Source organism: Protopterus annectens, chromosome 13.part0 (genome assembly GCF_019279795.1).
Source record: "Protopterus annectens isolate FY-2018-M chromosome 13.part0, PAN1.0, whole genome shotgun sequence".
NCBI lineage: Eukaryota > Metazoa > Chordata > Ceratodontiformes > Protopteridae > Protopterus > Protopterus annectens.
Window position 1 is genome coordinate 898,982,187 of NC_056747.1, and position 15,009 is coordinate 898,997,195.

Below are 15,009 nucleotides of genomic sequence, written 5' to 3' on the forward strand. Positions count from 1 at the left end.
GGTCTCGGTCGCCCTAGTTTTGCGGCCCCCCTCTGCCGCGAGGGCAGCATATTCCATTATTGCCCCCTCCTCCACCCCTGGAGAGGGGTTCACACATGTCCTGAAAGGCTCCTTGGGCTTTTCGGAACCACTCCCTTTTGACCCTTGGGTTAGGGTCGGGTAAGGGTGGAAAAACGGGCTCTGACAGCAGAGTCTTTCCTTCCTGCTCACACCTGGTCAAAGTTTCCTTAACTTTGGGACCGAAGAGGGACGAGCCATCAAAAGGAGTGTTGATAAAGGATGACTTAAAGGGCTCTGTGAAGGAACACAAGCGCATCCAGGAATGTCTCCCAAGAGCAATTCCTGTACCCCCTGCCCTACTCATTCCATCAGCTGTATATGAAATGAGATGCATGGATGAGTTCACTATGGAATTAAGGGTAGCAAAGCTGGAAGGCAACTTTGTCTGAAGCTCCTGCAGTTACTGTACCCTGCAGAGCATCTCCAAGCTCTTTTAGGAGATTTCTTTGCAGTCTCAAAATGAGTGAGACAGTTCAGTGAATGCAAGGCAAAAGTCGCTGAACTGTACGTGTGCTTCCCATATCTATCCATGATCCTAGAATCTCTGTTAGGAGGATGGATAGAGGAAGATGTTTCTGACATCTTCTTTTTGGTGGCTGCCACCACCACCATGGCATCAACTGGAACTCCCTTGGTAAGAAAAGACTTTTCCTGGGGGGCAGAAATAAATTTATTAGGCCTCCTGGGGACAGGCTCCATGTTGTCCGGAGACTCCCACGCCCTTTGTGAGACATCGATGGGCAGAGACACCCAAGAGGTTGAGACCTGAAAGCCTTCAGGAGAACCGACTCACCTTCAGTAGGGTTGGTGGACTGCCAGTCACCCCTCTTCCTAAAGATTTCTAATATCTCAGCAAATGAGATATCCTCAGAGGGGGATCGTGCGGACCCTTCTGATTCATCAAAGTCGGTATCAGATGTGAGAGAGTCCTGTGGGGAGTTTAAGTGCTTCCTCTTACAGATTCTCTTCCTGGGTACCTCATCAGTGGGAACTTCTGGTGAGGTCTCGGAAGAGCAGGGGCCACCCAATAGGGCTCCCTGAGTCTCTACGCTTAGAAAGGATCTGTGAAGCAGAAGCGGACACAGGTGCTTTTGGGGAGGAGGTAGCTGGAACTGAAGTCGTAGATGTCTTAAGAGACATAACTCTCCTCATGGCTTTAAAGGCACCTCTACTCAGATGAGAAGGGACCACTGGATCCATGGAAACCATCGATCCCCTCGGCACTGGAACAGTGGGCTCAGAACCAGTGGTAGGAGCCGAGCTCATCCGAGCCAAAGCCCTGACTGGCAAAGATGAAACTGACAAGTCAGTCTGACTATCCTCCTAGGACCCAACCGGAGAGTGTCTGCTCCTAGACTCCTCAATCGGTGCCGAGGACGTCCAAGTAAATGGAAGCGATGATACTGGAACAGGCGAAGGCTCAACAATCATCAAGTCTGACTCCTCCCACTCCAGCATGGCTAAGAGGAGACAAAGAAGTTGATGGCAATACAGTCTTCGGTTCCTAAACAGCTTGGGTCGGAGTCAATAAAAATTTTGCAAATAACGGTGCCTGTAGCAACTTCTGCACCACACGATCCACATCCAAATTGGAAAGGCTGATTGAGGACTGAGATGAATGGATGGATAGAGGCACTGATTGAAGGACTGGCAATTTAGGTACCTCTGATACCAGTTCCAGGACTGGGGACCAGCTCCCAAAGGACAAGACGCTCTGCTCCGAAGGCTGTGAAGCCGACTTTGATGGTTTTCTTGATTTTTTTTTACTACCGAAGAAGTAGAAGCCTTAGAAGATTTTGAGGATTTACTAGACCCATCATGGTCGCTCAAAGCTTCCCGAAATGATGGTTTGAGAAGTCCTCTATTACTAACTTTCTCTTTCTCTCCTGAAGAACCCTGGAAGAGTAGGAATGACAAATGGAGCAGCTTTCCTGAAGGTGCAAGGCTCCCAAACAATATACACAGTTTACATGGCTATCTGTAACAGACATTTTCTGTCCACATTTTGGACATTTTTTAAACCCTGACATAGGATGTTTATCCCTATCCTGGTCAGCCATAATGAACTATACAATCTCAAGAAAAAGGCACTGTAGTATAACAAGACACACCCAAAAACTATTTTAAATAAGCCCTGAAAAAAAAAACTATGGGCTAAATATGCTATGACAAAGTGCCACTATTAAACACACACACACACACACACACACACACACACACACACACACACACACACACACACACACACACACACACTAACCACTTATCTAAAGCACTCTAAATACCAAAATACTGTGACAAACTGTCACTGTTCAAAAGCACACAACTACTATTTAAACTACACTAAATACAACAGGCCTCTAGAAAAAAACGAAGGCCAGAGAGAGCTATATCTAATTAAGAAACGGCACATCAAAGGGAAAAGTAATACACACTACAACCTATAAAAGCTACAAGCTAACTCTAAAAGTAGAGAAATAAAGTTATTCAGATAAATTTTAGAAAATAAATTTGTACTGGCCCGAGCTATGCCAGGAACCTCTGATCTATTGCAGCGGCAAACTAGATCTGAGGTAACTAGGTGCATCATGGGATAGAGACTTGGCCTCGAGCTGTCTGAAGACCTCAAGCTTTGTAGTAGGCTGACTCGGAGCAGAGGATCGGCTCCGAACCCATCTGGAAGAATGAACGGCGAGACAGAACAACTTCACATCATAGTTTATCTTGATGTTCTATAAAATACTAATGGCTCCAAAGTCCTGTTAGCAGTTTGTGTGTGTGTATGTATATCTATGTATTTATATAGATATATATTTTTTAATTTTATCCCTAAATGGCCTGATGAGGGCATCCATACTGATGGAATTTTATTTTTGTCAAATTTTTCACCTTTCCATAAAGTATCCTATCTCTGCAGAAAATTACTTTTCTGAACTCTTCTGTCCTTCATGTGGTTTCTTTTTTTCCCCCATTTCTTTAGAGTGGTAGTATACTGAATTACTGCTTACTTTCAGAATCTTTGAATAAAGTGTTGCCACTATTTTATGGTTATTTAGCCTGGATCGTGAGCTCTGCCATGTACTAAACACACTGTAATTAGCATCTTCTCTTTCTGCAACCAATATTGCTAACTGAAATTGCTTTTTGGAAAAAACTAAGACTTTAGAGCTACCATGACACCTCCCCATTTAAGTTCATATGTTTGCCAAAGGTGTCACATACCCTTGTCAGTCTAGCCACACTGCATAATGATGCAACTTGAATCTCCACAGCCTCAACAGGTTTACAGTTCTAGTGGAAGGCAAAGCAAAGGCGCTACAAATACCTTGGTGTCAAGACAACCTCTGTCAAAGGTTTCAAAGATGATCAATAACATAATGTAAGACTATGGCAACCAAATTCCTAAAGGAAGTACTACAAAGTTTCATGAAATTTCAACAATGTGTATACACACAGGAAGCTGGCTTGCACAGAAATGAAACAAAGGGAAAAACAGCCACGTCACCCTTTAATTGTATGAGATAATGGACGGATCAGGTTGCAAGAATGAAAATATACTCTGTGATGAGGAAAAGTTGTAAAGAGGCTACATCTGTCCTTTAAGAGGTTACTGTAAAGTCTGTAGCAATCACTTGTGTGGCCTTACCTGTGACTCAGAGTGCTGTTGCCCTGTAAATAGTGCTTTGTAGGCAGATGTAGCCACAGACAGAGCACCTTTCACTAACTCTCCAGCTATACCACCATGGGACCTAAGGAGAAAGAACATATCTCGATTACACATTTTTCAAATGTGTTACTTAAAATTATAACGCACCTTTACACATAAATATATATCTAAAAACATGGTCACAATCCACCACATTGCATTCTCTTTCCAACTTCTTGAACCATGCCACATTTATGCAAAGACAGTAAATAATATTTTAAATGAACTTACATGTGTGAAATGGAAGTTACTAAAACAAACAAAAAAAAAAATCAAAACAACCCACATGCAGTACGCTGTGTCCTCTGCAACCTGCAACTTAAAATAATCAACTCTTATGGCCTACCTATCTTGAGAGAGTGAGGGAGACAGAGACAGAAAGAAACTTCGCCTCAGTGTACCATCACCTTAGGAAAGTGACAAGTGAATCTGCTGAGGAAATCAGCAGTTGGAGAAGTCCATTTCAATCAGTTGCTATGCTACCTCTACTGCTTAGGAAAACAAATATCTGCAGTAATATCTGCCTATTCTAATACAAGTACAATACTGCCTATTGCCGTTTTATGATAAAACCTGCTGAAATACTGCTCTTAGGAATCACCTCTCCCTTATTTGGGGAGACGCTGCAACACCTTACAAGTCACAACTTGAGGGCGTTGTAACAGAACAGCAAGTGGGGACATGTCAAGGAATAGCAGCATAAGGAAGGTGAATGTGGAACTGCCATAAAGAACCAATCACTGAAAGAAAAGTCAAGAAATTTTTCTTGATGTTCAGTTTTACCAGTTTTCTAGTTTCAAGAATACTTTTGTCTTCCCAGCTTCTGACAGGCAAATGTTTGTCACCCAATGCAATGTCTTCATTCGTCACATATGACAATAAGGCAGTATTACTTGAAATAAATCTGGGGATCCAGCAAAACTAAAAACCTTTAGAAACTATTTCCAAGGCTAATTGCTCTCTACTAAGCAACACCTTGGCTAAAATCCAAGCACACCCAACCCCAGTAAACACCATAGCATATGCCGAGCTATTTACAAAATCTCTGTACAGCCATACTGACAGCTGTATAAACAGAGCTGTGTGCCCACTCATATTAAGAATAAGACAAACTCAAAAGACAAGCCACCATGGTGGAATCACAATGTCAATTGGTTATACAACAAAAGAAAAAAATCTTGGCCAAGTGTAGGAGGAACAAAGCCATACATACTAAAAGTCTCCTGATCAATCTAAACAGGCAGCTAAGACGGTTAATTAATAAATTCAAAGCCTAAATTAGAAGAAAAAAACAGCTTCTCAGTCAAAGGACAACCACAAAGCTTTCTACAGCTATTTCTATAACCTCAGGGGAAATATGCAATAATGCACAGAACTTATTGTAAATGGCATCACCCACACTGAGCCAAAGCCTATCTGCTGATCTTTTGGCTAACAGGCTCAGCTCATATTTGTCCCACAACTCCCCCACCCAGAGTCCAAAGGAAATGCCACATACCACAACCCCCCCCCAACCATTACTAGGGAACAGATCATCAATGCACTTTCCAAGAACAAAAACACTGTGTCGATGGGCCCCAATAACATCCCAGGATGTTTAATAAATAACATGAAACATGACCTCTATGGTCCACTTGAATCACTTTTCAAGTGGAGCCTTCAGCCAGGTTTTGTGTCCATGGAATGGAAGATGGCTAATTTCATCCCCCTGCACAAAGGAGACCCAACCACTGATATAGGTAACTACAGGGGAATATGTCTTACCAGCCCCATATGTAAGGCCATGGAAAGAACCATCATGGACATGATACATGAGGGCATATGTAACCTACAAATGCTGGATCCATCATAGTGTGATTTTCTTAAAGGAAGGTCATGCCTGTTAAATTTGCTGGACTTTTTTGAGAGGGTCCCCCAAAGCACTGGATGAAGTTAAGACTGTGCACACAGCTTATCTCAACTTGGCCTAGGCTTCTGATCCAATACCCCACTCAGACATTACAGACAAGCTCACTAATTTAGGCATAAACACTTTCACCACCCGATGGATAGCCAACTGGCTCACTAATAGGAACCAGGAGGTCAAAATATGTGAGGCCACCTCCACCAAGATGTCAGTCGCTAGAGGAGTTCCCCCAGGGCTCCATATGGAGCCCAATCTTTTTTGGAATCTACTTCTATGAAATTAAAGCAAATGCTGAAGGTTTATGACTGACTAAGTTTATAGATGACTGCAAGCTGGGGTTATCATCAACTCCCTTGCAGACACTTGCATTCTTCAAGACGGTCTACCTCTGACAAATAAATGGTGCCAAAGCCATTAAACTCAGTGCTAAGAAATGCATAATTGTACCCTTTAGGAAGTCAACCCTCCTGACCAATTACTATGTTGATAACATACCCCTAAGAGTCAACTCAATGGTCAGGGATATGGGTACTCCCGTAGACAGCAGCTTTACCTTTGAACACCACGTGGCCACAGTGGTGAGGAAATCCTTTTAAGCTGTGCATCTTATAAGTAAGGGCATGGCATCTAGTTCCAAACAGGTCATTATCCCATTGTACTCAGCCCTTATCAGACCAATCAGAGTACAATGCTCCATTTGGTATGTACCTAACCAGGCATATGCGGCAACTTAAATGATTTCAGAGGTTCTTGACAAAAAAAAAAAAAAATCAAGGTTCAACAAACCTGCCTTATTCAGAGCAGGTCTATATCAGAAGATCAAACTCTTAAAATAGCGAATGCTCTTCTATCGAACTTAAAACTGCGAAACCTGAAAACATTGAAGGAACGGATCTAAAAAAAAAAGTCAACAGGCATAATAAAGTGGGGGCCTTCGCCCCCCAATGTGGGGGGCTGTGCTCCCCACACCTCCCCAACTTAAATATACCAACTCCGAGATTGCACCATAGTGAAGAAAACAGCAAAGTCCAGAGGACGGCCCAGAGATTTTCTTCCCCTGGGAAAAAAAAAAATCACTGCTCTGTGCCTTCAACATTTTCAGGTTTCGCAGTTTAAGGTTCAATAGAAGAGCATTTACCCTTCTGACAGGAACCCTGCAGAGAACCTTAAAGCCCTTTCCCTCTACACAGTTTCCTATAGATTACAAAGGGGGATCTACTCCTGGCTTACAAGGCATCCACAAACCCCACACTTATGAATCTCCTACATATTCATAAGTCAAAAAGATTCAGAAATATAATGTCTACAGACCTGAATTTTGTCTGTGACTTAAACAAAACATGCTAGAGAGACAGATATGTGCCCCAAAGACTGCCTCTCCTATGGAGCAGGCTTCTCATTCATGTGAAGCTGAATTTGTCTATTACTCAGTTTAAGCCCAACCTAGATCAGTGGATGGGGAATAGGAAATTTACTGGCACCCATGTCTCTTATGGACAGAGGTAGCTTATAAACACCTGCTCTCAATGTCCTATTCTGATACAGGACATCAGTATTCTTTTGGAAAAAACTTGGCTAGGCTTAGAAAGGCTCCCCGGGTCTTTAGCCTTGTAACAATTTATGAATAATTTTTTTAAGATAAATGTAATGCTGAACTGAATATCACCAAGAAAGGAGGGACCACAGCCACAGCTGACTCATCTAGCACCTAGTACTGGTTCCTGGTATACTGCCCATCGCCTTCCAATATACAGAAATGGGGATACACAAAAAAGAATGCAGGAACTCCACTTTGCAACTGCACCACCTAACAGTTTGCTCCCCTTTCACCTCAATCTTGCTATGCTTCTGTGAGAGACAGGAAGTGACATTTTGATTTTAACACATCATTCAGTGGATAAGCTAACCAAGGTAAGTAGATCACTAAAGAGCTTGATAAATCCTATTATGATGAAAAACTTGACAATGATATGTAGACACTTTTGGCTGTAAATGATGCTTCCCACTCCTGCCAGAGGGCTCTGTAGAAAAGAGTGGGAGTAACAGTTTTTAAATCAACTCTTCACTCTGCCTCACTCTGACTTTATCTCCACGTAAAAGGCCCCTGAAACTCAAATGGAGCAGAGACTTAAGAAGGTACTCAGAAACTGCGAAAAGCCTAAATCTCTTCGCAATGCTAAAGTGGATATAAAAAGACAACTATTTAAAAATACAATAATACACTCCAGAAGACGGTAACGGCTTTTAAAATTACTATTGTAGGAGTGATTGAACAGTCCCAAAAACATTGTATCCCTTCCCACTGATTAAAAGTTTGTTAAAAAATATGTAGGCTGCAGCACTGCCCAAATCAAAAAGAAAGATAAGACAAGATCACTGTTTGTACTATTTTCAGTTACCTGTGGATAAAGCAAAGTTATTCTACAGACAACACAGAAAAGACATTTTTAAAAATCAAACAAATATTAACCAATTCAAAAGTGACACTGACACATCATTTTGCAATTTAAAACTGAATCAGAATATTAGCTTTAAAAATATACATGTTAAAAATGCAAGGACTATTTTGACAGTACGCAAAAGCCATTAGAACTCATTAAAATATATTTAATGTTGGGCCAGTGTATAAACCCAATAATCAACGAGGCTGCTTAATGTATGCTGTTTCTGAAAAACAGTACTGCAAAAGGGAAATCTGAATGGTTAACATATTACCACAGTATAACAACCTGTTCAGCTGAGATAAAACTAAACACAAATCTGCCATCATTATATAGTGTCAAGTTTCAAAAAAAGTAATTTTCAAACAAATACCTTCTAGTCTGGACACATCTATCTCTCTATTCAGTTCTACCACTTAAAATGAAGCAATTCCATCCAAACATCGTCATGGCATTGGTATTATTGGCACAAAGCACATTCCAATATGAGTAAATTTTAACTGACAATACTCTGGCCGTATATCTCCACTTAAGCCTTTTCAGCACCACTGCATAACATGGATTCAGTTTTGAAAGAGAGACATTTTTTAAGAAGTACAGTGTATAAAAACAGCAATTTCAGATAGGTCCTTTGGTTAGGCTGGTTTACTTATTCCTATTACTGTTTAGCCACTCAGGCTTGGCACTCACGAGTAAACTTCAATTGATGTGGATAAACCGGCAAGACCAAAAGACCTGGTAGTGATTACTGCATTAGTGTTTACATGCTTGTGATTGTGTTACATCACTTAACACTTCACTCTTGTAGTCTTAAATCCAGCTCTTATGGGTAAACTGCACAAAACCCACATTCCACTACTTATTTGTTTGCTTTCAATTTATTTTATCCTTGCAAACAATAAGCACAAGCTTTCTTTCATGAACGGAAGTACACAGCAACCAAAATCCTATTATGACAACACCCTGAAACATAGAATGCTTAAGTAACATCTTATAAATAAACTAGCATTCATAGAAACATGAATAAATCCTGGATTATTTGTTAATTTTCTCTTGACCGTTACAGTAATCCATGTTGAATACAGAGGATTTTTTTAACAAACCTAGGGCACTGTTTTGGTATGGACACTTTTCCTTTACTTATTTAGTTAGCATTTTTTTACTTAAATAAATACATACATAGATAGATAAAGAAAAAAATACTTTCACAGCATACAGCACCCCTATTTGAAGATACAGCAGTTGCAGTACACTAGGGAGGATATTTTTTAGACTTGAGCATGTAGTATGTTGGCCTCAGGAATGAGCATGAAGTCAACAAATTTGAAACTGTAGAGAATATCTGTACAACAAACAGAAAGCATTGCTGCTTGTGATAACTTGATGTACATTTTTAATACTGTTACTGGCAGGTAGACCAGATATTTTGGACTGGGTGTCTGGCTACGTCTAGTTTTCAGATGCCACTGATTACATCTCATACACCTGTCTGGCCCCTCATATTTTTTTTTCTAATTTTGGATAAATCACTGAGAATTACAGTAAGTCAAAAATATCAAACACTTATAATTCACAAATATTGCAATCAAAGTATGTCATCTGGAAATTATCAACATTAAATCAAGATCTACTAGAATCACCTACTGCTATAATACAAGGACACATTTCAAGGAAATGCTTGATAAACAAAAATAGCTATACTCATATCAATTGTAATGTATAGGAATTTTTTTGAGAATTTTCATTGTTAGTAGACACTCTTGTAAACAGTTGTTGTTTGTTTTTGTTCATATTGTTCTTCTTTTATGCTCACATATTTCTAAATGCAATTACTGTCATGATCAATTTATTTAAAATCTAATAAAAACTTAAAAATACCAAATATTGCACTTCATGTTCCATGCTTCATATTCTTAAAAAAATGCAGGTTTATGCTTATGGTTCTATTAACTCAGTAAATTAGAGTATCATAAAAATGCTGGCCTGTCTATGGAGGAATGGTTAACAGCTGCTCTTGGGTCACTATTCTCACACTGAATGACTACTGTGATTTTTTTTTTTGGGAATCAACTCAAATATTTTAAGATGTGGTTTATGTTTCTATGGAACAAAGCTGAAATACAATATAAGGCCATTATTTTTATTACACTCATGCATGTGAAGTACACAAAGAAGTGGTAACAGCTGGGTGGGGGTGGAAGCCCTCAGTAGAAAGTTTCCCTGTTGTTTTCTCAATTTAAAAGTGACCATCTGGCTTTGCAGGACTAGTGTACATTTCCAAGATTTGTGTAATTTGTGTGAAGCAAGTTGGAATACTTCACTGTGTGGCTGCATGGAACAACATCTGAAGTGCATGTGGCGGTAGCTAGAACTGCTGGGTGGGGTTGGAGGTTGTCTGTTGAAACCAACCAACACTCCTGCTGTTTGATCAATTTAAACAATTACTATATGGTTTTGAAATACTAGGGTGTATTGGTGTAAAATAAGATGGATTGCATAAATGGACATCTAAGATATGCACAAAGTAGCAATAAATGGTGGGACTCTCTAAGGTGGAAAATGTCTACCTGCCTACTGTTGCTTACTCACTAATAAGGTTTTGAATGGCTAATGAGATTTGTGTGAAGTAACTTGGAATACTTTAATATGTGGCAACTGCTTGTGTGGAGCACAGGTAAATTATATTACATAGCCTCATCACAATCAGACATCTGAAGTGTGCAAAGAAGTTCTTGGAGGGAGTGAGGGTTGATGAAAGTAACAGACCCTATTGTCATTTGCCAAGTTTAAACAGTAATCTTTCAAAAGACAGGTCATAAAATACATAACAGAACATCCTAACCTTCAGAACTTCTGTTACCAGGTGGTCCCCACATCCCAAAGCTGTTTAAGTGTATTTTGACAAACTTAATGCTAGTCTCTGCTATGAACCCCACCTACTTCAAAAGCTGCACTGTTCAGAGGTGATGATTATATTTTTCACTTTCCTCACAATGAAACATCAGATGCATATGCAGGTGGCTACCTTTTGGGGAGGGAGTAAAACGAGGCATGCAGTTTATTCTACATTCTTTTTCAGGTTTAACCTAATCTGACAGAGTCACACAGATGGCGATCGTCTTTGGTGGTAGGGGTGAAAAGGCATTATCTACATATGTATGATAGCAGCAACTTGAAATACAGGACTGTGGCCATTTACCAGGGCCGGATACACGGAATGTGATTTTTTTTTTTGAAAACAGTAAGGAGACATTACTATTACAGACTTATCCACATTATCATTTGACTTCTCAGTTTATTGAAAGCATAAGCCTTGGATACAACTTATTTCTTCCTGAAATAAAGAAAAAAAGAAGACCAACTTTTTGTCCTTACTCAATTTTTGCTCAAGCTAACACTTTATCAAAAGGTTGGGAAAAAAGTTCTGAAATGTAGAGGAGATTATATATATATATATATATATATATATATATATATATATATATATATATATATAGAGTAGAGGACCACTGGTCCTCCAGCTTAATTTAATTGTTTCCTTCACAATTACTAGAGAGCAGCCGTGGTAGGATACAGGGAAAATTTGAAAACTAAGACTGAATTTATGTCCTAAATCAAGCATTTTCTTCAGGCTGTTAAAAAAAATAAATAAAATGCAGCTCAGAACATCTGGAACCTCCATGCCTACTGGGGGGGGTTCAGCAGTCCCCAGACCCCTGGTTTAATGCAGTTATTTCCTGCATTAGCAGAGTGCAAGCTTGCCTAGTTAGGATGTGTTCAATGAGTGAGTGAGTGAATAAATGAACGCAGGAAAAAATGAAGAGTACCACAAACTGTGAGTAAAGGAAGAGAAAAGTAATCTGAATGATGTGGGTAGGCTAGGATGGTGGGAGCACTAGTAGATGTGCATGGGGTACAGTGGACAGTATGGGGGTGCCATGGAGCTCTTTGCCTAAGCTGCCAGTTCAACTAACGTTGGCTTTGCCTGTGGTACATTTTATACACCAAGATATTTGATTCGGCTTGCAAATGAAGGCACACCATACGAAAAATATAACAATGACATATCAATGAGAAGGAGCATTACACAACAATTTTAATACAGTGTCCTGACAATTTTTTCCTCTGCATCCTTTTTGTTAGAAATCAAACCCATCAAACACTAAGCCAAACCTACAAATCAGCCTGTCATTATTTAAACTACCTAGAAAAATCATCTGCACATACTGTCATTGTGTATTTGTTCAACTCGTACATTATATACATACTCATCTTACATATGAAAAACTGTATGCTAGACTTTTAATTTTCCATTATTTCATGTATTATACCTCCCACACCATTCACTAACTGTATGTTAAATTACAAAGTCTGCTCCCTGCTCCCTTCTGCTCCTACACGTCCTTCCCTCAAATTATAACACCCACTCCTATTGCTTACTGGTGTCATCTGTCCCTTCCTAGTCTTTGCCATTTTCCTTTCCAAACTGCATCCTCCTTTATTTCAACCTTTCAATCTAGTTTCTACTAGTCTTGCTTCCTACCATATGTTGTACTGATTGTACTATTTTCTTTACTGAAAACTAGTTACCTGACTTCCACAGCTTAGTAATTTTTCCTTTTAAGCCAACCTGACATTAAAATTTCTCTCTTCTTCTATCCTACTTTTCTGCATTTCATTCACTTATAACAAACATAATAACCACCTCTTCCTTATTCTTTTTACTATATAAAACATTCCATATGGCTTTCATACTGTACTACTCTTTGACATCACTTTGTAATTGTACCACATGTGGATATTATCTCTCTCTCTCACGCCACACCTTCAAAATTCTGGATCCCCACAAGGACTTGACTCTGTCTTTTTTGGTGTCCTAAAACAACTACATACTAATCTCATGTGGTGGCTCTTCACTGGCACTGAGACTTTTAAGGCCTTCCCTGTTTCTTAAGCCTCATTCTGTTTCACACCACACTACCACAAATTACGTTCCTTGACCTGCCCCTTCCCTCAATTAACCAAAATAAAAAAAAAATTATCACTTTTTTCTTTCCCCAAATGTTTATGTATTTGCTCTATCATTCTTTTCTATACTCCTCCCCATGCAAGCTCTCTTCCCTCTCCACATCCTCTTTCCTACCCTCCTACTCCTTTCCCCAACTATTCTCCTGAACACTCCTCTATACAACAGCCAATCCCCCTTCCTCGGGTAAAAAGCCTCACTTACCCATTTAAATGTCTTAACCTGTTCCCAACTTCATGGCATAAAAAGGAAAGAAGCCTGGACTACAACCTAAATGTCCCAAATCTGATTATTGGCTTTGGCAGTAACAGAACCAGACAGGAAAGGATGGGAAGAAGTGACAACTGTTGGCTCTCCCATTCTGGGGAAAAGGGTAAGGTTTCTGCTTGCAGTTTAGAAATAACCTGCTTATGGTAGTACTGTAATCAAAGTACGCAGCTGATGAATGCTGCATACACTAGAGGCAGCAGCTTATATACTTACAGTGATATGTATGCCATGAAGCAACTCTGCTCAGTTAGGACACATGAATCTGACCACTACCAGGTTGCACCATGCTTCTCCTTCCTGAACCACTGACCATAGCAGTCCTAGCCCAGGGCACATAGTACTGGAACACAATGTAGGAGTAGCTGGAGTAACACTGAGCGGTTGATAGCTGGATTTTTACATAGAGAAGACCGACAAGTTCTAAATTATTCCATCTTCCCTTAAACCAGGAACTGTTCCACGTATCCCAACTGATTCCATTAGCAAGGGAAAAAAGTACAGTTGTGTAACCTAACTTACTATAACAGTAGCTGTTTGAATAAATCAGTATTGCAATAGCCAATAACTATATGGTACATATCCTACCAAGTACGTCAGACAGTTGGCTCGTCTACAAGGCTTTGGTCTCCTTCCTTGAGCAACATACATCTGCCCTTAGGACAAAATAATGTGTTGGTATAAGAGGGAAGTATTGACGTACCAAAATCAAAAAAGTCAGAAGGGAGGCTGAAGTCAGATGCTCCTAAAAAATTATGTCAAATCAAGTAGTGTAATGAAATGAAAAAAGTATATCAGGGCAAGTGCTCGCAAAGTGCAAGAACCAAATAACAAACCAGCTAGCACTGAAGGAAGGCTTGACAACAACACTCAAGTTGAAAGGAGGCTTTATTAAGCAAATTCAGGAACATAAACGCAGGAATAATTCACACAGCATTTTCGTCAGTTAAAAATAGACCATCAGATTATTTGAAATTATGTCAAATCAAGTAGTGTAATGAAAAGACATGTCAGAATAGCAAAGGTAAAACAGAATCTGAATGTGGACAGGGAAAGAAAAAGAAGAAAGGAGGAGGGTGCTAATATTGCAACAATAATCTGTTCAAACATTTACTGTTAAGGTACGTTAACTCATACAACTGCATTATGTTCTTTACTAGATCACTGCTGCAGTAGCATACCTCTCAACCTTGAAACATCAAAAATCTGGACAAGGCCCATGAAAAATAGGTACAAATCTGTACGCTGTTTAACATAAACTTTGCATACATAATTATCTAGCCCCACTCACTCCAGTGGAACTGTGGGATACCAACTTTCGTGCAAACTGAAGAACAGACAACCAGAATATGGCACCAGAATCTCCCTGCAGCCATTCCAATTGTCCCATTACTTGGCTATTTTGCCCCATTTACCATAAACACTTGTGTGCATATTGTTTTACTTCTACAATGATTATTTGGATTTTATTTTTACACTTTACAACACAATGCACAAACAACAATACACATCTGTTAAACAAAGCAATACTGTCTCACAATGAAAACAGACTTGGCATTAAAACTTCTCTGCCTTTGAAACTGACATTCATTAAAATAGCATT

At 39.6% G+C, this 15,009-nt stretch overlaps 1 protein-coding gene across 3 annotated transcripts in view; it reads right to left on the reverse strand.

The window, feature by feature from the left end:
- NBR1 (NBR1 autophagy cargo receptor) overlaps positions 1-15,009 on the reverse strand; it is a 1,427,595-nt gene that overhangs the window by 154,151 nt on the left and 1,258,435 nt on the right. For all 3 annotated transcript variants that reach the window (XM_044054653.1, XM_044054654.1, XM_044054652.1), the window contains one exon: positions 3,707-3,809. In XM_044054653.1, the coding sequence (XP_043910588.1) occupies positions 3,707-3,809 (103 nt within the window). The remainder of the gene's footprint in view (positions 1-3,706; positions 3,810-15,009) is intronic.